Source organism: Mytilus edulis, chromosome 8 (genome assembly GCF_963676685.1).
Source record: "Mytilus edulis chromosome 8, xbMytEdul2.2, whole genome shotgun sequence".
In the NCBI taxonomy this organism is placed as follows: domain Eukaryota; kingdom Metazoa; phylum Mollusca; class Bivalvia; order Mytilida; family Mytilidae; genus Mytilus; species Mytilus edulis.
In genome coordinates this window covers 82,283,341-82,309,896 of record NC_092351.1, presented here as the reverse complement: position 1 = coordinate 82,309,896, position 26,556 = coordinate 82,283,341, and the positions used below count along the sequence as shown (strand labels likewise).

The 26,556-nt window shown below is 31.5% G+C and overlaps 1 protein-coding gene across 1 annotated transcript; it reads right to left on the bottom strand.

The window, feature by feature from the left end:
- Positions 1-2,511: 2,511 nt before the first annotated feature.
- LOC139487147 (uncharacterized) lies at positions 2,512-25,851 on the bottom strand. Its single transcript, XM_071272126.1, has 10 exons — positions 25,799-25,851; positions 22,636-22,695; positions 17,395-17,442; positions 14,797-14,879; positions 14,147-14,218; positions 13,166-13,298; positions 12,092-12,183; positions 5,877-5,945; positions 4,085-4,229; positions 2,512-2,610 (listed from the first exon to the last, which is right to left on the bottom strand). Exons 2-10 carry the CDS (start codon positions 22,661-22,663, stop codon positions 2,576-2,578), a joined length of 705 nt encoding a protein of 234 aa, XP_071128227.1. The 5' UTR covers positions 22,664-22,695; positions 25,799-25,851; the 3' UTR covers positions 2,512-2,575.
- Positions 25,852-26,556: the final 705 nt, after the last annotated feature.

Genomic DNA, 26,556 nt, shown 5'->3' with positions numbered 1-26,556 from the left:
TGCTTATGTGATAACGAATCCGGTAAATAGTCTAATTCGGTAGGTCACATTCATGAAAGGGAAGGGGATTGTAGTTACGAAAATAATTTTTTATTAAAATAGATATAAGATAGACAAAAGCATGCAGCAACCCCTTTGAGGTTGAGATAGTTATAATTTATATATATCTGTTTGTCTTTTTTGTTTGTTAGCCCTGGCGTTGTCAGTTTATTTTCTATCTGTGATATTGACCGTCCCTCTGGTATATTTTGCCACTTTTCTATAACACTTGCACATTACCAGTACACTTCCAATAAAATGATAATATGATAATAACTGACGTGAAATCACAGAGCACTCATTCCTACTTTCCATAAATTGATTGTCGGTACGATGAAGCGGTAGCGATAATCTTGTTATTTATTGCTAACCTATGGGGAATCGAGTGCATCAATTGAAATAAGGCAAAAATTTATCACGAGAATACATTTAGTAATCAATACAACAGACATAATATAAAAAAAACATATAAAGACGATAAGTAAACAAAACACTACGTAGCAAATTAAATTCGGAACCACACCAGCCAAATCAAAAACTTGAATGAACTAATAATGTGTTCCGGAACTGTAAGAAGTTCCAGCTCGACAAATGAAGGTAATCGTGGTGCTCGTATAAGTGGTAATACGTTATTTTCATCGAGGTATACTAATCGAGAAAAAGTGGCCATGATGATTAGAACTTACCCGTGGTCATCTGTTACACAGATATTTCATAATAAACAAGTAATTAGGGAACGTATTCGTTGAGTACGGGAATGTGATGCTCTCCCTGTTGAATGGTTTTCTTTCATTTTCATAACTTGATACAGGAGATTATCAGGAGGGATGAACATTTATTTATTGTTGCATCTAATCACACTTCAAATAAAAGATACAATTAAGTATGCGTCGTATCTCGAATTACATCTAAAAATAGATAATGCAACAAGGGTGGATCAAATAAACTCATCATAGATACCAGGACTGAATTTATATATTTACGCTAGACTTTTACTGTTAAGTGGAATTTCTGTATCTTAGGTGACCACGTATGTGCTTAAAGTCCGCTTTTTTGTACATCATTGATACATATTTGTTACCAACTTATGTACACACGGTGAGCCACAAGGTGGCACCCGCAGAGGGTACAATAACTGCTTAACTTTTCCAGCTAACTGCTATCACAGTGACCCCAAGTATTGTTGCAGGTTTCATGTTGCTTGTTGGTTTTTTTCTATATAAAACTAAAATCACAAAAACACAGAACTCCGATAATGTGATGTATAAATGTTTGTATTTATGTTTTTTGATTTTATGTTGTCAGTTTTTCGTCGATTCATGTGTTCGTGTTTTCTCTATTTTCTGTCTGTCAAGCCTATGTCTATATTTATGTGCAAATTTTAAAAAATTGATACCGTTAATTTTATTAAACAAATAAATTCATCATATTTATCACAAGTCTGATGTTGAGTCATTATACAAACGTATGAATAGCATTGTATATTGCTGCTTTAAACCGAACACTTTGAGGAAATCTAAGAATGTAAATCAGATGGAGTGCAATATGATTTTCAGTTGTCCTCTGAATATAGTAAACAAGGCAGAACACGTGTGTGTGTGTAAAATTGGTTAACATGGATTCTTTGCACAAGTTTCTGTATTAATTTATTAAGTTTGTTTGTTGTTACCTTCCTTGGACACCCAAATTCTCATTATTGGAAACTGTACAAGATAAATTAAAGAAATTATAAAATATGAATCGACTGAATAATGTCAATGATAAACAACCAAATCTATAAAAGGCAGAGGGAACACAAACTGTAGTGTTTTTTTTAAATAATTATAATCAAGATAGTTAACGATCAAGATCTGAACATATATATATATATATGAACACTGCATATTGGCATCATGGTACTTGCGGTAACAAAAAGTCAAACATCATTGGAATGTACCTATCGTTAAGCCAAAATCTTATAGCATCATATACAAATGTATGCTGGAAAAAACAAATTTATTGAAAGTCATAAATATATTACGTTTGCGTGCTGAAAAATTAAATACCGGACCAAAATAAAACAGACCGAAGACAAAGATTAGCTTTATATCAGACAATTCGATTTTTTGTTTTACATTAAATATAATATATTTTATTTCAATTAAGAATGAGAGATTATCTAATATTTGTCTTTGTATAACAAGCGCTAAAAAATGTTGAAAAAATGGGTTTTTTAATGTGCATACCATCATCTTTTGCATTGTTGGTCATATGTTTTAAACTGCATGCACAATGTTGATGGATAAGACGATGAACGAAAGTAAAATTCATCTTATGCGTTAGTATAAAGAAAATAAAACTAATCATGTAGAATGTAAAACAACGTATTTATGACGGGTATGTTTACTTTTTATTATTATTTGTTTTCATATATATGTATGACATATTTAAATATCGTAAGTTTCGTTTTGATAAATGTATACACACTTGTAATGTAAATTGTATATTTATTTTCTATCTTAAACATGTTGAATGATAACAACTGCTATTTCTATAGTCATCCACAAATCGCAGAGTTGAAGCATGGTTGAGCTAGAAAATAATAAAAGCAGCTTTACTAATAATATGCATTACATATGTCCGTTGTTTTTGTGTCTTTTTTGGTGAACATAATTGTGTCTCTCATTTCGAAGAATAAAGGTAATAGAGAGTATTGATTTTGTTAAATTTGGTAAAATCTGTTTGTTTATAAGTTGGAACAAATTATGTTTCATGCGTCAATCACTAGAATATGTGATATCTTCAATGAGAAATTGAAAGCGGACTATTAACATGTATAAAGAAACAAAAATACACATAGCTATCTTACATTGAAATTCAATTTTTGGTTTTCGCGAGTACAAATGTAATTGTTCAATGTGTATTGTTTCTGTGTGCTGTTTTGCTTCGCTTCGAACCGATATCTTGAATCAAGCAAATTTGAAACACCAGTTAATACTGATATCTGCCCAAAAGCAGTAGGTTGTAATGTGTTCGTTAATTACTTTCCATCATATTTGTTAATCATCTATTGATTTTTCAAAAATTGTTTCCCATTGTATCATGTCAATGACATAATACATAGTACATGTACTGACTATACGGCATCGGTTTCGCAGAAATGCTGTATTATTTGAAAGGCTTATACTTTAGTAAATAAATAGTTATCAAAGGTAACTACATGTTAAACGCGTGTTTCGTCTTAAAAAGACTTACATGTATTTACGGAAAACGATTTCATTAAAAAGCATAACGTTACCGTTGCCATTTTAACTGAACAAGATAAGCATTGCAACATTATTGTCCCATTTTTTATGATTGAGGCCAAACTGTTGATAGGCTGATGAATAAATTAAAAAAAAAAAGAATCTAAGCTTAGCTTTATTAGTTCTTCTTCAGAGATTTGCCACATAACATGCAGAGAGAGCATTTTAACACAAATACATGTTGTCTGAGTACAATCTGACACACAAAATGCATAGTTTATAATAGAAGCAAAGTGTCGAAACAAGTAAATTGTTTAGTTTACAAATGTGCTAGAAAATTACAACTTTTGACATTCAAACATATCATACAATAAATAAAGGTAAAAAGAGCGTATATCGTGCAATTATGGCCGTCTAAAGTCATATGCGTTTAATTTGGTTGTAAACTCTGGCATACTCCAAATTAAAAAACAAAATGAACCTTAAACCGCTAGTTATTCCTAGATACCATTGAGCACAACGAAGACAAACTGAAGTAGTGTATTGATTAGTGTATTTTAAACCAGGTTTAATCCACCATTTTCTACATTTAAAAATGCCTGTACCAAGTCAGGAATATGACAGTTTTTATCTATTCGTTTTTGATGCGTTTTGTATTTTAATTTTGCCATGTCTTTATGGACTTTCCGAATTGATTTTCCTCTAAGTTCAGTATTTTTGTGATTTTACTTTTTACAACAGGAAGAAACTTAAGCTTCCTCTTGTTCGACTGTTTTTAAAATATTTTTACTTATTTCAAAAGTAGGATTTGGAAAACATACTTTTTCTAACGTTACTACATTGATCTTTGTTACATCCAATGCCGTCACAACATGCCGAACAGATGACAAGGTCTCCATGATCTGTTCTTTTACCAGTGCCAGTATTGTGAACGCTTTTGTACTCCTTTAACAGACGATCGCATGTCTGAAACATATCACAAGCTTTTAGATAAACCGTGTCTTTGATTTTGTTTGCATGGTACAAAGGTAATGTGTAAAAAATATCGTATCATTATATGATTTATCTTTCTTCTTTTATAACAAAAACCACGTATAATATCTTCTAGATCCCAAAAACGCTTTAACTGTACTGTGTAGTGACGTCTGCCTCTCTGGTTTTATTTTGTTTTTCATGCATCTTGTGCAATATTTTCAAAAAAATAGGTTGTTTACAGGATTATCGTATATAAAGTTGGCTTTGTCATCTAAATATACGCAAACACTGCTTATTTAAACAATCCATCAATAGAAATGTGTTATAAATTAGTTTACACTTATTTACATGAAAAGACATATTTATGTCTTTTATTGTATCGAATTGCAACTTGATATATCAATCCGGCCATTTCTAAATAAGTTTGTACATGATATGATTGTGTAAAATCGAAGATACGAAATAAACGAAAAACAAGTCTTCAACGCCGTCATTCAATATCCCTTGCTGTTGACATGTTAATGTGGAGTAGGAGTATAACAAATGTTGTAAATGTCATATAACTCTTAATTCAAATTATCAATAGACAATTTCCATAACATCGACCTTTGAATCCGGAGGTGTATTTTTTTAACAGGTTGCCTTCTCTGTTAGTTGAACATGCTGGTACTCGTTCAGGTAAGAGCAACGTAAAAAAAGCTTTATATCTGTACAAATTTCACGAAAAATAATTACTGTTTTATGTTTTCTATACACGACAGAACATTCGGAAAATAAATTAACTTTCCCTAAAAATTGTACCGATTATGTTCTTTATTTTACTTCTGATGGTTGTTTATGGAATCGAGTACCAGCATGTCCTACCTAAGAGTAGGTTACCTGTCGAAAATTATACAATCCAAAGTCAAAAATAAAAAAAGTAAAAATAGTTTGATCAAATTACAACATGATATGGTCAACTAAATTTTTAATCATGAACATTGATCAGTTAAAGCAAACATATCATCACGGTAATGGTAAGCGTGATTTAATTTAACAACTAAATAGCTATTCAACTAATAAATGCTTTTCATTTGTGATCGTTGTAATGAACGACTAAAAAGAAATAATGTTGGGTCAGACAAAACACTGTATTTTTTATTCAATTTATTTCATCTAATTTAATTGTTTGAAATATAGAATCACAATTCTTTCCAATATGACTTGTAATCAAGCACATCCTAGATAATTGAATAAAATAGCCTTAAGTATAACTTACTTGGAACTTAATTTTAGTATCACAATTTCTCTTTTCTTAGACAGTTCGTCATATATCAACGCATAACAAACATCCTCTTCCATATACACATGTTTTCCATCTATTTTTTGTTGGTGTCTGTCTTTGTTTTTTATTGATTATAGACACCTCATAGTTAATAGTTGAATGTGTATTTTTTTTGTAAAGTTTTACGTCACTAATATGAACAGCAATATTCAAGACATGCACGTTCTTCAGTCATTTATAGACAAGGGGATGCTACTTTTCTATTCGACAAAGAAATTGTAAGAATTGAATAATCTTTCTAATAGATTATGGATGATCAATCTTGATCAATTGGTTATATTAGTCCAGTTTTATATAATACAAAATTTACTTACAGTTTTCTGCTCACAGCCGAGTTCATATTTTATAACACCACCAGTAAATATCGTATTAATTTTGCATGCCTAAACAAGAAAACGATTTTTCTTATTTTTAAATTCTAAAACAACATTATTTCCTTTCCCGTTGGGGTTAACAATCGAAAAATTTCTTGTTTTCTTAGTTGTGTGTCTAAATTATATATCTTTTATATTCTAACCCAAAAAATGGACATAAGAAATACAACCATTATATTTGTTTTTCAAAGTATTTTCTTAAATTAAATAAATTAAGTAGGATAGCAACTGACGCTTGATAACACCAAAATGTTTAGAAAAGAATTATACCGAGTAGTTTTAAAAATCGATTCCACTGAGCATGTTTGGCGGACACTTGACTGGTCCTGGTATGATCAGTGACGCATGTTTGGCTGAGAAATGAATGATTGGTGATCGATAACCCATATGGTCCGTGAGATACGTCCAATGAGCTATGTAAAAGTGGCAGTGACAATAGTAAGCGGGCGATCTCTCAATGTATCATAATTATTATTCACGGATCAGATGGATACATATATATTTTAAATTCATATGTGTAACGAAGTTTGCGGTATATCATTTTATATATCATCAGTCTGACAAGTCTTGCTAGTAGTCGTAAACATAGACTACAAACAGAACCATTGGACTGATTATTAACTTTAATTAACTGTTGTCAGTTAATCTTTTTTTTACAAGTTCGTTTAGTAACGCTGCATATAAATCAAGACTACCTTGTTCGGTTGAACAATTCAATCAAAGCCTGATTGCCGTAGAGTAATAGAGTTGCGACTTACAACAATATTATGTTTCTCGATTTTTTAAAGAAATATCTGTAAACAAGTCTAAATTAAAAACTACGTTCAAACTTAGGATTGCGTTGGATAATTATGCGAGTGCATGTAAAACATATTTCGTTGTAGAAGGGTCTAAATACATCACAAACAACATTTTCCAAAAGACCAAAAAAGTGAGAAAAAAAGTATATTGTAACAAAACGCATTTGACTAACAGGTCGAACAATTGATGTTCTAAAACCCTGCTGACTGCCATTGGCGATTGCCAACTGAATTGATCACAAGATGTAACAAATTGGATCTTAACAGTTTTTTAATACTAAACAGAAAACAATAAACTTGCGTCTAAGATACTATACCTCATACATGAGGTTCAAAAATGTGTACACCAGATCCGGATTTCGACAATTAATGTCTCTTCAAAGATGTTAGGAATCGAACGGTATTTGGAAGGCCACATAGTTTACCTCAAGTTAGGATAGACTCTCGAATTTAAAGAGTCAAACTAGGATGAACGGATCATAATATATTTGTTTATAATACTAAATTTTCAAGTTTGATCCGCATTTAAATTAACAAATCATTCATGCTGCCGAACTGAGGTATACACTACAAGAGAATCACACACCCATATGCTTGCCGAAGCAGGCCAATACACATTTTACACTTAATCTAGAAAATGGTCGCCATTGAATGCTCCAAAAGTTATGGATGATTCAAAATTAAAATATATAAAAGATGTTCAAAGTCTAAAGGTTTTTGACTTAGGACAGAAGGTAAAATGCGACGGTATCAAACAGATTTTATGAGCGCTCAACCTTTCCCATTCATCTTTAGCCAATGTAACATGTAGAAGTTAAACATCCACAATTTTGAGTGTCACTGCCAAAGAATACATTTTGGGGTCTATTACAAGTATTGCATCTGCAGCTGCTCCAAAGAGCCATGTCTTAACAATGTAACAAAATCGTTTACATGTATGTACTATAGTTGAGTTGAAATCTTCCTTTTCATTTGTCATGACAGTTCTAGCTATGACATTTATACTGAAATGAAGTCGAAAAAAAAGAACCAACAATACTGTATACAATGATATAATAACGATATTTGAAAAAACGTTAAAGGGGCACTAGCTGTCCAATTCATATTCACCCTTTCAATCAAATGCTCATATTTGATATATAGGCATGTTAAACAGTTATCCAAACTTTTAAAAGTCTAAAATAAACTATAAACAGGGCACGAGCATGAAACTACGTAGCATCGTTTCGTGTATATTTTAGTCTAGACGCCATCTAACGTATTATCGAGGTGACCGCTAAAGTCTTCCTTATAATTATAAGCGATGCAAACATAAATATAGATACCTTTGTTTCATTTGCAATGTTGACATTCTTTTCCTTTAAATAACTTTACATATACCATTCACGTATTATTCATCTCAAGCGAAGGGGTTAAAATAAAGTTCACATGACTACGGATTCAATAAGGTCGAATTATTCACTTGCAAATGAATAATTCATAATCAATGCCTTTTTTTAGCTTATTTTACAAAATCAACCATACTGGCTGCTTAAATCAAATGATTATTTCACTATTTGCATTTCATAAATGATTAAGCAACAAAAACAAATATTAGATTTTTAACAATATCTTAGATATTTCACATTGAAAAAGAGGTACACAAAAAAGTATAGAAAATTTCCCGATTTTCAGGCAACTCGATTTTCGTAACTTTTCCTACTAGCAACTAGATACACGACAACAAGTGGTGTCGTGAATCATCTTTCATTATCTACTTATCTTGCTTACAACCATTTTATGTGTTAATTAATTAGAGTTAAGGATCAGACAGTAAGGGAATTTCTGTATCAAATTTATCTTTTGTTGACCGTTTCAACCGACATAAATTCACTAATGTAGCATTTCTTCAGTGTTTTTAAATATGAATGACACAAATAATATAATTCAAAATGTTTTATCTATAGTCTCTAGTTGCCTAGTGTGCTACAAACATTCTACATTCTTATATGTCTGTTCAAAAACAGGAGTACAGGACTAAAACCTGTAGTTTTGGAATTGTCGTTGGTTCATGTTTGTCATATTTCCTTTCATAAATATTTCTGTTTTAAATTAAACCGTCAGTTCTCAAAATTGATTTGATTCATATTTTTTTCTGTAGGGCAATTTATAACCGACAATACGGTTTGGATTTGTCCCAATGTCGAACTTCGTACGAATGCTTAATATTACGTACACCCACTTCATTTGGAATTATGGTGGATTGTTGTCGCATTGGCAATCAAATAAAGGCAACAGTAGTATACCGCTGTTAGAAATTCATAAATCGATAGAGAAAAAACGAATCCGGGTTACCAACTAAAACTGAGGGAAACGTATCAAATATAAGAGAACTAAGACAGAACAGAAACACAACATTACAATGTAACACACACAGAAACGAACTATAATATAACAATGACCATTTTCCTGACTTGGTACAGGGCATTTTAAGAAAAAAAAATGGTGGGTTGAACATGGTTTCATGGCATGCCAAACCTCCCGCTTTAATGACAATGTGTATTATAACATTAAAATGACAACATTACATGACAGGACTACAATGCAAATAAATGGGAAAAAATAAAGGACAGACCAACACACGAATAATAGTCAAACCACGTCGTTTTATTGTTATGTAGGTACTGCAAGATATGAAGATTTATTGTATTATTTGATTTCGTTATGGCGATCAGGTGTGGATAGAATAATTACACCTAACATGGCTTTCATCGTGTGTTAAAAGAAGCAATACTACACGAATTTATAAATTAAAGATTAGCCGACAAAAGTAAATTACAGTCAATGGTCAGTCCAGTGATGATGTCTGCAGTCTTTCTATACGACTACTAGGAAGACTTGTAAAACCGATCGCAATTACGTATAAAATTGAGAATGGAAATGGAGAATGTGTCAAAGAGACAACAACCCGACCATAGAAAAGACAACAGCAGAAGGTCACCAACAGGTCTTCAATGTAGCGAGAAATTCCCGCACCCGGAGGCGTCCTTCAGCTGGCCCCTAAATAAATATATACTAGTTCGGTGATAATGAACGCCTTACTAAACTCCAAATTGTACATAAGAAACTAAAATTAAAAATAATACAAGACTAACAAAGGCCAGGGGCTCCTGACTTGGGACAGGCGCAACAATACGCCGGGGTTAAACATGTTTATGATATCTCAACCCTCCCCCTATACCGCTTGCCAATGCAGAAAAGTAAACGAAAAACAATACGCACATTAAAATTCCGTTCAAGAGAAGTCCGAGTCTGATGTCAGAGGATGTTACAAAAGAAAATAAACAAAATGACAATAATACATAAATAACAACAGACTACTAAAAGTTAACTGATATGCCAGCTCCAGACTTCAATTTAACTGACTGAAAGATTATGATTTCATCATATGAATATCAGGCACAATCCTTCCCGTTAGGGGTTTAGTATCATACCATCATACCATATATGAGAAGAACATAACCCGTGTCATGCCAACAACTGGTTTTTGAATGTGTTTAGTTCCTGTGCAAAGACCCTATAAAAGAATCAATATTAACTCCAAAATATGCAATCTTTAAGGACCTGACAACAGTATGGTAACTATATCCCTTCTTTATAAGTCTATTTAAAGGTTTTGTTAGTTTCTGAGGTGAATACTGACAATTATTTGCTTTATAAGGAATATTTCCATAAAAAATTGGATGAGAAATACCTGAACGTATAAGACGTCTGCATGTTGAGCTTTATTTACGAATGATGTCCTTATACCGATGATAAAATTTAGTAAATGTTTTGACTAGTTTGTGATATCGAAAACCCTGATGTAATAATTTTTCAGTAATACATAAATTTCTCTCGTTAAAATCTAAAACATTGTTACATACACGAGCGAATCGTACAAGTTGAGATATATAAACACTGTAAGATGGTGACAAGGGAACGTCACCATCTAAAAATGGATAATTAACAATAGGAAATGAAAAATCATCTATTTAATCATAAATTTTAGTATTAAGCTTCCCGTTAGTGATATAGATATCAAGATCGAGGAAAGGGCAGTGGTCATTGTTAGTATTAGCTTTATTTAAAGTAAGTTCAACAGGATAAATTTCTTCAGTATACATACTGAAATCGTCATTATCATGATTATTGAGAGCCAAAATATCATCAAAATATCTAAAAGTAGTATTAAAATTGTTTATCAGATGTTGTTTCGACGGGTCTTTGCTGATTTTTGTCATAAATTGTAACTCATAGCAATACAAAAACATGTCCGCAATAAGTGGTGCATAGTTAGTCCCCATTGGAATTCCGATAACTTGACGATATACGGAATCTCCAAAGCGAACAAAAATGAGATCTTGTAAAAATTCAAGGGCAGATATAGTATAAAATCATGTCCAATTGACATAGTTTTTTTTTGTTTATTGCTACTAAAAAATGACCTAAAAGAGTTTGAACATATATATTCACATTCTGACTTCTTAAATGCCCAATGCATTTAATTAGGTGTTTGCATTTTTCTGAATGAGAATATGTGGCAATATGGTATATAGGGTAAAAAAATCACAGCTTTAAACAGTTCAAAATCACAAATATAAGCATGCAATTTATCAAATACTTCCAACGAGTTCTTGACACTCTAAAAGTAATTAATTCCACTATTTTCGAAGGCCTATGAATTTCTTTTAGTGCATTATTGTTAATGTTTAAAACCAATTGTACAAAATAAAATATTGATGTTTGCAATCAGTTATATTTAATGATAAAATTTGATAAGTTATCTCGTTTACGATATTAATAATATAAGGGGAAAGTACTTATTTCTTTTTTTCTTTTGAAATCACGAACCACCATATAGTACTGTTATACCATCTTTATTGGTTGATTTTTCATTAATTTTGATAAATATTGGAGAAAATATGCCGGAATTGAGTTTGTAATGTACATTAGATATAAGTTTGTCATGCTCTAACCAATCAGAACGATTAGCTGTGTCTTATTTTATATTTTGCGTTTAATCTATTGAAAAGCATGATACAAAACGGAAAACAATATTATTCATTGTGTTTCCGATTAAAGATCATATTCGAGATATGGTTCTTACATTTTCAACATTAGATGTTTTCTATCACAATGATTTTTTGGGATGCTGCATACAAAACACCATTAATGAATTCTAAAAATTAACGAAGACAAACCATTTTGATTTCTTGCCCTATTTGCGTATTTTTCTTTTTTTTCTGGAAAAGAAGTGTTGATATTGTCATAGTTTGTTTTAGACCTATTTTGAAGTTGCATTTGTAACTGTTTTTCTTTATTAATTTCTTTTACCTCAGTTGGTGGGCATTCCTGGTCAACTGCACAATCTTTTGGATCGCCAACACTGTCACAAACGCCGCAAGTTTTTCCTACTGCAACAGGTGCTGCAGTAAAGATAATGTTCAGTGTAGAAACATTAAAAAGTACAATCACTAAAATCAAACGGCAAGGATAATTCAAAACGAATAGACCCTAATGAAATGATAAAATCAAAGCGCAAACATATCACACGAATGGATTTATGACTTTGTACCGGAATTTTCTTATGCCGAACACGGTGGAGTAAACCTGGTTAAACAGCTAGCTAATCTTATCACGTGTATGACAGTCGCATAACATGTCATTATATGCACAACGCTGTGTGAACAAACCAAAGAGACATGATACGTAAAAATGTATAAAAATTGAGTTGCAGCAGCCAATATTGTGTTATAATCTTAATCACTATAAAACAAAGTAACGCTTCGTCTCAAATTGACTTATAACTGAGCAAAATAGTCAGTTTCTTAATGGAATAGTAAAGAATGTTCTTTCATTTGTTTGTTGATATGATTCATATTATTTTGAAAAAAAACATTCAGAAATGATTACAAACACACGACTAGATCAAAGAAAGAAGTGACAATTTCTTTGATTTAATGAAATATCATAGGTATTGTAATACATGTATGTGTAAATTAATTGTTTACAAAGCTTTGAACTCTTCGAATAACTTATGATTCCAAAGGAATATATCAACATACCTTTTTTGACAAAAACGTTCGGAATTTAATGCCCTCAATGTACTTTAATTTCTTTCTTTGTTTGTAATCAACCTTTTGCAGTTTTAGCTTGAATGAGACTTTGGAAGGCGAAACGCACGTGGAACGTACAATTATTCTTATAGATAAATGCAATTCTTTTGTTTTAAAATCTGAACGAATTATTCATACGCTTTAAAAGATTGACGTCTATTTAAAGAGTGGATGAACAATATGTCAACATTTCAGTAGTTCGTAGAATATAAATTTGTGAACATATAATTTTGCAACAAGTGATGATTATCTTTCAATTGTTTTTGATATAGCGCTGTGAAACGTGACCCACCTTGCTTGCATAAGTAACCATTACATGGAACTTGTGTACCATTATTAGGAGGACTATCACAACACTGTGAGCACCCGACAGTAGATCTCTTTGATCTTCTCTTTCCGAAAGCATTTGATAACAAATTACAAACCTAAATCAAAATCATACAAAATATCATAGATTGAGACACCAACTAAGATTAAATGCAACGGAAATGCACCATGCATTACAGCACTTCAATAACAAGATTAGTGACATGTCACGTTGTGTAGTATCTTCCTATAAGTGTTACTTCGAATATCCATCTCATTTATATAATGAAATAGTCACGATTGCCACATATGAATTGACTTTTTTTTTTTGTAAATTGATATAGTATAAAATAAATCAGTTCAGCTGTTCTTTTATACAGATATATTTGCTATGAAAAAACGTCTGTATTAAATCTGTCTCGCGAGAAGTCAGTGATGATTTTACTGCATGTTAGAAAAACACCAAACAAACGTTGTCAATAAAGTGAAATTAACATTTACAAAATCTTAGAGATCCTCTACTGAAATTAGAACGCTTGAAAAACTAAAGGCCGTACGGCTACCTAATGTTGTTAATGTTTGTGTCATTTTGGTTTCTTGTGGAGAGTTGTCACATTGTTAATCATACTACATCTTTTTTTTATAAAGACATTTTCTGAAACAAAAGATACCATCTCGAAATTCTATTTAAATTTAAAAATAATTAAATATAAATATTAGTAATCTTGTCAATCACATAAAGTTTGTCTTTGGAGAGCATAGCAGTAAAATAAAATTGCTATTATATCTGAATATGCAGAATTGGTCTGACTCATTTTTGAAAGCCGTACGAAGACCTATAGTTTTTAACGTATATGACGTTCGGTCTATTTGCCAAATTGCTAATTAGATATTTTCTGACGTAAGTTAACAGAAGTATCAAATACATTGTAAAATAATGCACCAAGCATTCTGCTCATATTCTTACTTGTCTTGATCTACATCCAGCTGTAAATACAGCACTCAGATCTGGCAAAATATTCCAATCCAGGAAACATTCCTAAAAAAGACATATTTTGAATCTTTATTAAAGGATATTGAGCATTGAAGTATTGTAAAGTAAGTCGGACCAATCAAGAGTTTACATATTTCAATGTGCCTGTGTTTCATTTTTTTATGTAATTATCTGTGCTGACTGTTCTTGCGTTTGTTTTTAATGTATTCTTGTCAAATCATATTGTAATTTTAACGGTTTTGGTAGAATTGCCAGATACCCGAGAGGTTTAGCTAGCTTTTAAACCATGTGGAATTCACCTTTTTTGCTTAAAATGACCTGTTCAAAGTTTGGAATATATGGTTTATGTTAATTAAACTACGTTTATATATATTTCGGCAATTCTGTTGTTCAGTTGATTTCCTCTTATGGATGATGTATTCGCCTTGGTTTGAGTTTGTTACCTGGATTTGTGTATTTTTTTTATTAAATCAAATTATGACTATAGAACAGCGGCATGCTGCTGTTGCCTTTATCGACCATTACGGAATTTTCATATTAGATAACTCATAAACATGATAGACATATTTTTGTGATAAATTTTTACAAATTTTGTCGTTATAAGGTTATAGAAATATATATACCTCAGATCCATCAGAACACTGAGCCACTGTGTTTAGACAGTCGTTTATATTGGCAGCATTGTTGCAATATAAACAAAGTAATCCTATAAAATTACATGAATATAACTTTTATAATTATAATGATGTTCTTGTCCCAACTTTTTGAGACTTTTATTCATTTCTTACTCTGACCTATATTTTCTCCAATGTATTTGTATTGTAGTCCTGTCATGTAATATTGTCATTTTAATGTTATAATTAACATCGCCATTAAAGCAGGAGGTTTGACATGCCACAACACCAGGTTTAACCCACCATTTTTATTTTAAAATGCCCTGTTCCAAGTCAGGGAAATGACCATCGTTATATCATAGTTCGTTTCTGAGTGTGTTACATTTTAATGTTGTGTTTATGTTGTGTCGTAGATCTCTTATATTTGATGCGTTTCTCTCAGTTTTAGTTTGTAACCTGGGTTTGTTTTTTTCTCTATTGATTTATGAATTTCGAACAGGGTATACTACTGTTGCCTTTATTTGCATATACAAGACAGGAGTTTGGTATGTATCCGTGACACAAAATCACTTGCACAGCAAAAAACACAAACAAACACAGTATATTTGATAATATCCATAGTATTGTCGACCACGTAATTGATTGTTAATCAGATCAATTAAAAGACATTCAAGATAATCTCATCACTCAAGATAAACACATGAAACAACACAGACTGTGGTGAGTTTGTTTGTCTCCATGTTGAATTCTATGTTTCCTATCTAGTCCTGTAATGTACAACTTTTATATTTGTGCATAACAAGGAAACTGGGTTGCCACAATCAAACAGAACCTGTTTATCGAATATATAACTCTAAAATTTGAAGTACGCATGGAACCTTGTTTTAAAATAAAGAAAATTTCACAATAAAGGGTTACTGCTAACAAGGGATATTTTGCATCAATGTGTACGGATGGTATAATTAAGGTCAATCTTTCAAACATTTTACGGCTGCCATCTTGGTTAGGTTAAATACTGTTGATGTGTGCCAAAGACGATTTCAGATAAGTTCTATCTGCCTCAACTATCCTTTTAAACCTTGACAAAATCGTTACCGAATTTGAAGAATCACCAAATGTGTTTAAACAATATAAAAAAAAACAACTGCAGTGTAAAATCTGTAAAAACGTCATGAGCACCTAGGATACTTTCATTTTGTTAAAAGGAAAGTCGTGTCGTTTAATCATAACTTTTTCTATACTGTGCATTTTCTCAATTTGTCTCTTTTACGTTTTCGTGTAATGCTGTTGTTGGTTATTTGTACATATGCTTGATGTCCTTGTTGTAGCTTTCATCATTTAAAGCGCTATGTTTAGACATAGGTATACATCTGTGAATGTGTACGCAATGGTTATCAGTAAAATCTTTTTTCTATGCATGTTATTGTACATTGATTTTTTTTATATATAGATTAAGTTTCGGTTCTTAAATCACAATCATACAGGAATATGATGTACAGATCATGCAGTAGTTGTCGTCTTGTTCATGTAGTTCATACGTGTTTCTCGTTTTTCGTGTTTATATAGATTAGGCCGTTGGTTTACCCGGGGCCCTTAATAGCTTGATGTTCTGTGTGAGCAAAGGCACCGTGTTGAAGGCCGCTCTTTGACCTATAATGATTTACTTTTATAAATTGATACTATGTATCATCAGGAAAAAAACATCAATTCCTATAACATACAGATGCATGAAAATGATCATATTGCACTGTACTAAAATAATTCATCATATACTTAGAGAAAATAATGGTATACCCCATGATAAAACTAATTTGTACATATATTTATTCATTAAATTTGTGACATTGCTTCAGCCGTGAGATATGACTTTTGATATCAACTGCTTCCGGTTTATATCAACTGCGTCTGTTTTATATCAACTGCTTCCGGTTTTGAAAAATAGCGGATTATCATTGTATCATTTCATATCAAATTCCATTACATTGTCAACGACAACGGAAGATGTGGTATGAGTGCCAATGAGACAACTCTCCATCCAACTAACAATTCACAAAAGTAAACCTTTATAGGTCAAGTGTACGGCCAATCAAACAATGAGAGACAAAAAGTGACAATTCCGATTTAGTCAGCACTTCGGTGTTGAAATGAATATCAATTATATGGTCATTTTTATAAATTAACTGTTTACAAAACTTTGAATTTTTCGAAAAACTAAGGATTTTTTTAACCAAAGAGTAGATTACCTTAGCCGTATTTGACACAACTTTTTGGAATTTTGGGATCTCAATGCTCTTCAACAAATGTTCAACTTTGTATTCGTTTGGCTCTTTAACTATTTTGATCTGAGCGTCACTAATGAGTCTTTTGTAGACGAAACGCGCGTCTTGCTCAAAACGAAACAGAAACTTAAAAACAAAAAAGGACAGACAGAAACTAACGACAACCATAGAGTTAATTAACATTTTAAAACTGAGTTTCATTCTACTTAGAGCCCTGGACTTCCTTATTGTTTATCAAATTTCAAAACGATCCTCAAAATAGTAACATATTAACATGCAATATAAAAAACAATAGGTTTTGTACTTGCCTCTTCAATCTATAACTTACCATTTCCATAAGGTATATAACAAATCCCAACGATAATTATAGTAATTGCTGAAATTAAACATATGTGTATGATAAGCAAATGTGTCGCAACAATTATAACGCCACTGTAAATTCAGAAATTACTATAATTGTATTATTGCGATGGTTTAAAAATGAACATACATGCGACCTTAGCTTTCGATATTTAAAGAAATAGGCATTACACTAAATGCAACGAATATCATTTTGCGAGTACTTAGTATTTGAAATAATGAAAACCTGGAAGGATTACAGCAGTAGCAAACATTTTGATTACGTGTTCACATCACCTGATATCTTATTTTTGTCGAACCACTGATGAGAATTCATTAATTTAAACATAACACACTTTTACAAATACGCGATGTGATATTCATAAGATAATTGGTAATTTAAAAGACCCCAATAAATAAAGGCAACAGAAGTATACCACTGTTCAAAGTTCATAAATCGATAGAGAAAAAACAAATCCGGGTTACAAACTGAATCTGAGGGAAAAATAGCGGATTATCATTGTATCATTTATTTCTTTGTTTTCGTTTCTGTAAGAATCTTTATTGTTTGAAATTAACAATATTTTTTTGAGCGGCAATCATCGCAATAGTTCTATATACACGAAATATTGTGTAAAAATAAGCAAAACTCTCTTATGTTCTTGTACATTTTAAAATCACTGTATTGAAAACAAAAGTCTGTCATGTCATGCTCTATCCTCATTATAACAAGGACATGCATTACATTTGCCAATATCTTTATACTGATACAATTGAGAATGGAAATGGGGAATGTATCAAAGAGACAACAACCCGACCATAGAAAAAAAAAAACAACAGCAGAAGGTCACCAACAGGTCTTCAATGTAACGAGAAAATCCCGCACCCGGAGGCGTCCTTCAGCTGGCCCCTAAACAAATATATACTAGTTCAGTGATAATGAACGCCATACTAATTTCCAAATGGTACACAAGAAACTAAAATTAAAATAATACAAGACTAACATAGACCAGAGGCTCCTGACTTATGACAGTCGCAAAAATGCGGCGGGGTTAAACATGTTGATGAGATCTCAAACCTCTCCCTATACCTCTAGCCAATGTAGAAAGTAAACACATAACATGAGCCTACACGTGTTTAAGTAAGCGTGCTTCTAGTAACAACGAATACAGACAATTTGCACTTTGTATTTCAAACCGAACCTATAATACTTGTTCGAATAGCTACAATTTTGATTCGATAAACGTCAAAATTAGAAATGAAGCCAACGTATAATATAAATGAACCGTTTCAACATGAAGGAAGAGGGACGAAAGATACTAAAGAGACAGTCAAACTCATAAATCGGAAATAAACTGACAACGCCATAGCTAAAAATGAAAAAGACAAACAGAGCAGATCCTGTTCCACATGTTGCACCCGGCGTGTTTCTTATGTGATAACAAATCTGGTAAATAGTCTTATTCGGAAGGTCACATTCATGAAAGGGAAGGGGATTGTAGTTACGACGTAAGGAACATATCCGTTATGATTTGTGAAACTGTATATCAATAACTGTCAACCAACTCGTGATGGCGTCCGTAAAATTAACGAAGGGATGATTTCAACTTCTCTATTTCGATCTCTTGATTAAATAGCTTCCTTGTGCGCAGCAGCCCTCTATCAAGAAAATCATGAGAGAAAATGCAAGATTTACAGATACGTATAAAATTTTATGTATGTAATTATTTGATTTTTTAGCAAGCAGTACCAACGACTTTGATTTCTGGCGTTGATCTATTCACAACTGACATTGTAATTACAATGGTACCGTCATTTACGTGTAGCCAATTTTTCATTTAAGTACAGCTCTTTATAAGAACCAGGAAGTGTGCCATATACATGTGATATAATGGGGGTTCCAGATTTTATCTATAATTGGACTAATAGAAGCAATAAATGAATAAAGCTCAAAAAATAATTTTGAGTGTGGAAATATGAGTGGTTGCCATGGTAACGGACACACTATTTTTGGGTTGTTAAGCATTGTAAAATCATTAAAAAATCAGCTAAATCACCACATTTTAGAGCCTGATTTAGAATAGAATCATGCATTTTTCATTAATGTTCATATGTAACATGTATACAACTTGGTTTAAGCTTCTTTTTAGTGAAGATTGCATGTCAACCAAGTTTGTATATTTATACGGAGTCTTCCGAATAAGATTTTTTGCTATCGGAATTCAGACTGATGTTGGAATACGTGGATGTTAGGTGTCACTTTTATACAAAAATTCAATGGGTTTAATATTCATAACATAGTTCCACCTGGTCGACCAATTATCTCTCAGATCGGCACGATTACAGAATATATAAGCCGTTATGTCGATTATTTTCTTGTGCCTATCGTGCAAAAAACAACAAACATACAATAAAGACACATCAGATTTTATACACAAATTGGAAACAATTAAACCACATGTTGATTGTCTGCTATGCAGTTTTGACATAAGCCAAATGTTTACAAACCGTCCAATTGATGAAATATTATCTGCAGTGAGAATTGCCTATGATGATTTTGACAAATCACAATACAAAATAAAATGCCCACCCACAGAGGATCTACTTCACCTCCTTAGATCTGTCCTCGTAAACAATATCTTTGAATTTAATGGACTTCTATATCAACAATGTCTTGGAGCAGCTATTGGGGCGTGCTGCTCCCCAGAATGTTGTAACATTTTAATGTACAATATTATGAAAGAAATTCTTTCAAAATTCCGTAATAGAAATAATATATTCTATTATGTGAGATACATAGATGATGGCTTTATAATATACAATGGCAACACACAAGAATTGATTGATTTTTTTGAGTTAGCTAATAGCCAACATAAGTTCCTTAAATTCACATACGACATTTCAAATGCTGAAACTACATTTTCATTTGTTTAAAGGGAGAAGATTTCTCAATGAAAACATATTGGATTTGAAAACGCACTTTAAACCCACCAATACATTTTTATACCTACATCGGAACAGTTGTCACATTAAACATGTGTTTTCCGGTTTTATCAAGGGTGAGGTTATACGATACATCAGAAACACAAATAATATAGATGATTTAGAACAAATTCTTTCACAGTTCAAATTGAACTTGATTAAGAGGGAATACAAGGAGAAAGAGAGAGATAATTGTGTAAATGAGGCAAGAACAAGGGATAGAAAATTTCTATTGAGAAAACTTTCTAAAAAACAAAAAAAAGGAAATTCCTTTACTTTTATCTACAAAATACAACCCATGCATAAAAAAACTGGGAAAATATATCATCAAATATTGGCATGTATTACAGAAAGATGTGATTTGCAATAAGATATTCAAAGAAAAACATATTATAGCATATAAAAGGCACACAAATTTAGCAGATCTGCTAACATCAACTAAAATTCGAAATTAGGAAATATAGGACAATCCCTGATGATGGCGGGCCTATATCTAAAACCCATTTTAGAATCTATAAAAATGCCGCCGAAACATTATATTAATGTAGGATTGGATGCAAGCAATTCTTTAAATTTATTCAGTCAGTTCTAGTGATTTTCTAGAATATATTAAAATATCACCAGGAATGAAATATTTTTATTCCTTAGACAGGTTAAGTAATGTTTGACATGAGTTAAATAAAGATGTTGGAATATGTGGATGTTGGGTTCCATTTTTAATTTCATGCTATGGTGATAAAACTGAAGAAAATCCCACGCATTTTTCTATTCAATTTGGCAAAGTAGCATCCAAACTTCATAACTACAGTGCTAACTATTCTGTACACATTTGCACTTTTTTGAAAAACACCAGAGAAAATTTGTTAATTTCGAAAAAATCCCAATTTCAGAAATGTTGAAAATGTGCATTTTTTCGCAAAAATTTTAAAAAAAATTACAAATTTGGTTGACATGCAATCTTCACTAAAATGAAGCTTAAACCAAGTTCTATTAATGTTAGATTTTAACATTAATGAAAAATGCATGATTCTATTCATAAGCAGGCTCTGAATTGTGGTGATTTAGCTGTTTTTTGAAAGATTTTACCAAGCTTAACGACCAAAAAATAGAGTGTCCGTTACCATGACAACCACTCATATTTTCCCACTTAGTTTTTTGTTAAGCAATATTCATTTACTGCTTCTACTAGGCCAATTGTAGATAAAATCTGAAACCATCATGTATCGCACTCTGCCTGGTTCTTACAAAGAGCTGTACTTAAATAAGAACATGACTTTTATTCCAAATTGAAATAATAACGTCATATATTATTTAACATGATTAAAATATGTTTTCTTTTACAATGTCTACCGTTTACATCAAATATTTTTTTTTTATTTATTAAAATTGAGTGTCTTTTGGTAATTTAACTAGTGTAGGACGCGTGCAATACTTTAGTCAGCTGTGTTGTGTGTTTGGATAGTTTTAAATGCTGGATCCGAATATTGTCATAATAAACCATGAAGTCTATCTGTCTAGCTCGTCCAATTTGATCAATATAACATAAATAAAACAGTCATACAAGTTGGCGGTTTAGCATAGTATCAAACCAGAATTATGTTCACTAATACTTTTGCGCTGACGGATCTGTCAAAAATAAAAAAAAACAAACATTTCTTGTTGTACTGTAGAGCTTACCATACAAGAAGATTTTTGTTATTTGAATCAGTGAACCTTGATAGTAATTTTGATTATAATAAAACATTTGCTAATCTGAAGACACTTTATTGCATTCTTTTTTTGTAATATTATTTATGCTACACATGTCATTTGTTTACTTACTTAATTATACTTTTTCAATACATAAATGCATAACAGAACATAATTCACTGACGAAATGGTGTTTGAAATGTTTGACAGAATGATTTTGACATTCTGTTGCTACATTTTCTCTTCTTTCAAAACTTGACCTTTCTTATTTACAAATGGACAATTTTCAGTTCCAAATTACATTTTTTAGTTTAAAATTGACATTCTACTCCAATACTGACGTTTAGCAGTTTGAATGATAACTTGGACCTAAGAAAAGAAGAAATTGGAGAGAAGAACTATTCGTTTCGATTTGGACACTGGTAAATGTCATATAGGAATGAGTAAATTTCAAATTTGAAATTAGAAATGGCATAAGCAAAGTGCTCAATTCTAAAAATAAAATGTCCCGCAACATGAATACAGTATTATGTATTAATACAAAATATGCAATACATACCGCTTGCAGTGGGACGTTTCCAGTTCATGTTAATGAGTTTATCTTTAATAGAGTAAAACGCTGTAAATAAAATTTTAAACAGTTTAACTGTTTTACCCTAATACCAATAACAAAATAGGATATATTCTATTTTGAACATAACTTTTTTTATTGATTGCATTTTTTGCCTCGGCGGCTGTTGTAAGCAAAGAAAAGTCATTTAACTGTCTTACTAGATTTTTTTAACTTGACTGAGCTCGGTTCAAAAAGTAAGTAATTATCAAAAGACATTTACCATACACTGGGAATGTACACATTTGTTCGAATGCGATAGCAGTTTCTGCTCTAGTTCATGTGTTATAATTGCTATGTGTAGTTCTTACATAACCAGAATATATAATACCACTATACATGCTATAGAAATCCTTTCGCTTCGTCAGACATGTGCCTTTTTGTCAGTTTTAAAATATGACTTTGTAACTGATTTGAACCACTTAATAATCTCTTTTGATACTGGATGAACTTGACAAGAAAAACTTTAGATAAAAATTTGTTGTCAATTAAATTTGTACCACATCTTGATAAGAATTTAGAAATATGTCATTGACCTTCATAAGATATACAGTGACCTTTATTATTTATCAACTCTTAAACGTTATCAACGACTATGTGCCATAAAATTACCACATACAACAGCAATGATATAACATGTACAATAGAAAACGATTTAAAAACATTTTTTTTTTGTTAAATCATAAAAACATGACTGTTTCATGACCAGTATGATAATCAAGGTATTACCAACATCAGTCTCGATATCTTCGAAAATTACAATGTTTTAACTAACTTATTACCTATAGAATGACCGCAATGTTTTTAAAGTAGATTGTTGTGCTACCTTCAATATATAAGAATGTTTTCAAGAGTAGAAAGAAGATGCTATGGCGGCAATAAAAACGAACGACTAACAGTATATCAAATCATCGATTTACGCAAACTATTTACAACTAGCTATTATAAGTTAAAATAACTAAAATAATACAACGTTTTACCGGAATGTTCATTCGTACATGAATGTTTAGATTTTTTTTCAAATATAGCAAAATACATAAAGACATAGAAAATAAGTATTGTATCCCGTTTTTTTTATGTTTTTAATCTTTGGTTGAAAATTTATCATTTAGTTTCCTTTGTATTTAAATAAAACTTCTGCTGATTGTCTACTATGTTAATTGTGCAAAACCTCAACATTGAGGCAAGTTTTGGAATTTAAGATTTTAAGATCGATCATAGGTATATGTTTGCCGAAACAGAATTTTCACGTTCTTTGCCGAAATGTAGATTTACTATGCTCTTTTCAAAAATATAATAAAAAGGATGGGTCACCATGTTAGTTTTCAAGCTAGTCGTTGAAAATTGCCTAAATTTGCTTGGGATGATAATGAAAAACGAGTTATCTCATTTCACCGACTTAGTAGAAAAAAAATGATTCGTAAACACATATGTTTGGTATGTGTTTAAATATTTTGAATAATGTAATAAATCAACAGGTTTTCTTCATAAAGATAAACATTTTTATCCATCAAATTTCACGTTTGTATACAAATTGGGAGATTTGGGTAAAAAAAACTGGACTGCTTGTTTCCTGCAATAGTACAATCCAAGATAGCGTTATACCATGAAATGAATCTACCTTAATTTTATTTAAAAACAGCATTCAAATATTTCGCAAAGTATAAATCATTCAGTCATGTTTTCATTATACCCTCTTATATCATGTATATAGATTTAAGAAGATGTGGTATGAGTGCCAATGAAACAACTCTCTATTCAAGTCATATTTTTCGCAAAAAAACAAACTTGCTTTTAAAATTTGTTTAGCTTGATAGCTTATAAGCGTCACTGATGAGTTTTATGTAGACGAAACGCGCGTCTGGCATATTAAATGATAATTCGGGTACCTTTCATAACTATTTAGTTGTGTCATTATCGAAAACATTACGATTTACACAATATATTATAAAACATTGTTAATACCCGCAAATAGAAAGAGCAGTCTTAACAAAACTAATCATAGATACCAGGATTGCATTTTGCAATCACGCCAGACGCTCGTTTCGTATACAAAAGACTGATCAGTGACGCTCGAATCCAAAAAAAGTTAAAAAGGTCAAATAAAGTACGAAATTGAAGAGCATTTAGGATCATAATTTCTAAAACTTTTGCCAAATACAGCTATGGTAATCTGATCCTGAGGTAGAAACATGTTAGAATTTCAAGAAGGAGGAGGTCAGGTAAGGGCAGATCTTGGCCTCAAATTCCAGGTTCATCTTACAGCCCTAGTTTTTTGGTGGGGTTCGTGTTGTTGATTCTTTAGTTTTCTATTTTGTGTCGTGTGTGCTGTTGTTTGTTTGTCTTTTTCATTTTTAGCCATGGCGTTGTCAGTTTGTTTTAGATTTATGAGTTTGACTGTCCCTTTGGTATCTTTTGTTCCTCTTTTACAAAAGATTTTGGACACTTTTTAAACACCTAAGTTTCTATTTCAGTTGATTCAATTGGTTTATGTGAAAGATTTAAACTGATTTAGTCAATAAAAACACTCTGATTTAAGCCTTGATATCAAAAATCTATAAAATATGCCACAAAATGTCACTTTTCAGATGTTTTTTGTCAAAAATGAAGGTGGCCGCATCCGGGTTTATCCTCAACCTTTATATATGTTATGTGTTATCATCAAATACAACATACAATTCAATATTATGAATGAACACAATTGCGGCCACAGAAAAAATTATTTAGCATGACTTTATGATGTCAGTACACGATATGTGTGCGTTATATTGTCAAAAACAGCCCGTAAATATATCGCAGAAGCATTCTACTTTCGAATTAATAACTCAAAGTTTACATTTTAACAATTTTGTAAAACTGCTAAATTTTGGGGCCAAAAAGGGGTCTTACTAGATCTACTCCTTTGAAGTTTTGTAAACTGTTTTATGAATATGACTATATCAATGCTAGAATCATGTCAGCTCAGAAGTGCTTACTACTTGGCTGGTGATACCCTCAGAATATAAAATGTTCGACAGCAGGGGCATCGACCCAGTCGTTGAAAATATACTCATCATAGATACCAGGATTAAAAGAGTTCCATGAGAGGTAAATGATTCAAATAGGTACTCACAAAAATTGCAATGATATCTCCTTATTGACAGAATATGAATTGAGATAATTTGAAATTGGTTGTTCGCTTATCTATTATTTCAATATCATTCAATTCGTGTCATGTTGACGTTCTACTTTTAGATCTAGTAAACAATTTTTCAAATATTATTAGGTCCATGATACAAAGTACAGAAAACTATAATGTTTGAAAGTGTGCATATTATTTAGTAGCAGATTTGATATCAACAAATAACCGTTACTTTGTCTCCAACGATTAAGTTGTACGGTATACACACATTTTGGTGATTTCATCTTCCCTTTTTTTAGATCGATTTTGCACAACTTTTTTGTAGAAAGAAATCAATGACAATCAAATGATAGGGGACACATTGGATCGAATCCCGACTAAGGACTGTTGATTTGTATAACATCTATTAACCTTAACAAGTATTTCATACTTTGTATCTATTTGTTAATGTATAGTTCAAATGTCTTTTAAAAGTCTTAACTTGTCTCTGAATTATGTTTTTTTGCAGTGATGATAATGCTATTGCATACCAGAAAAAGGCATGATTATTAAATCCAAATAACCGTTCGAATCCGGTGTTAGGATTTATGTAACATATACTAGCTTCAACTTTAAAAAGACAATATGACATATTTTCTCTTTTTTTTGCATTTTCCTTTCGTGTTTTGTAGTGTTAATATACTATTACACATAAGATCCAACTTTGGTAATGAATTACTCGCGGAAGACTTATAGGTGTATAACGAAGG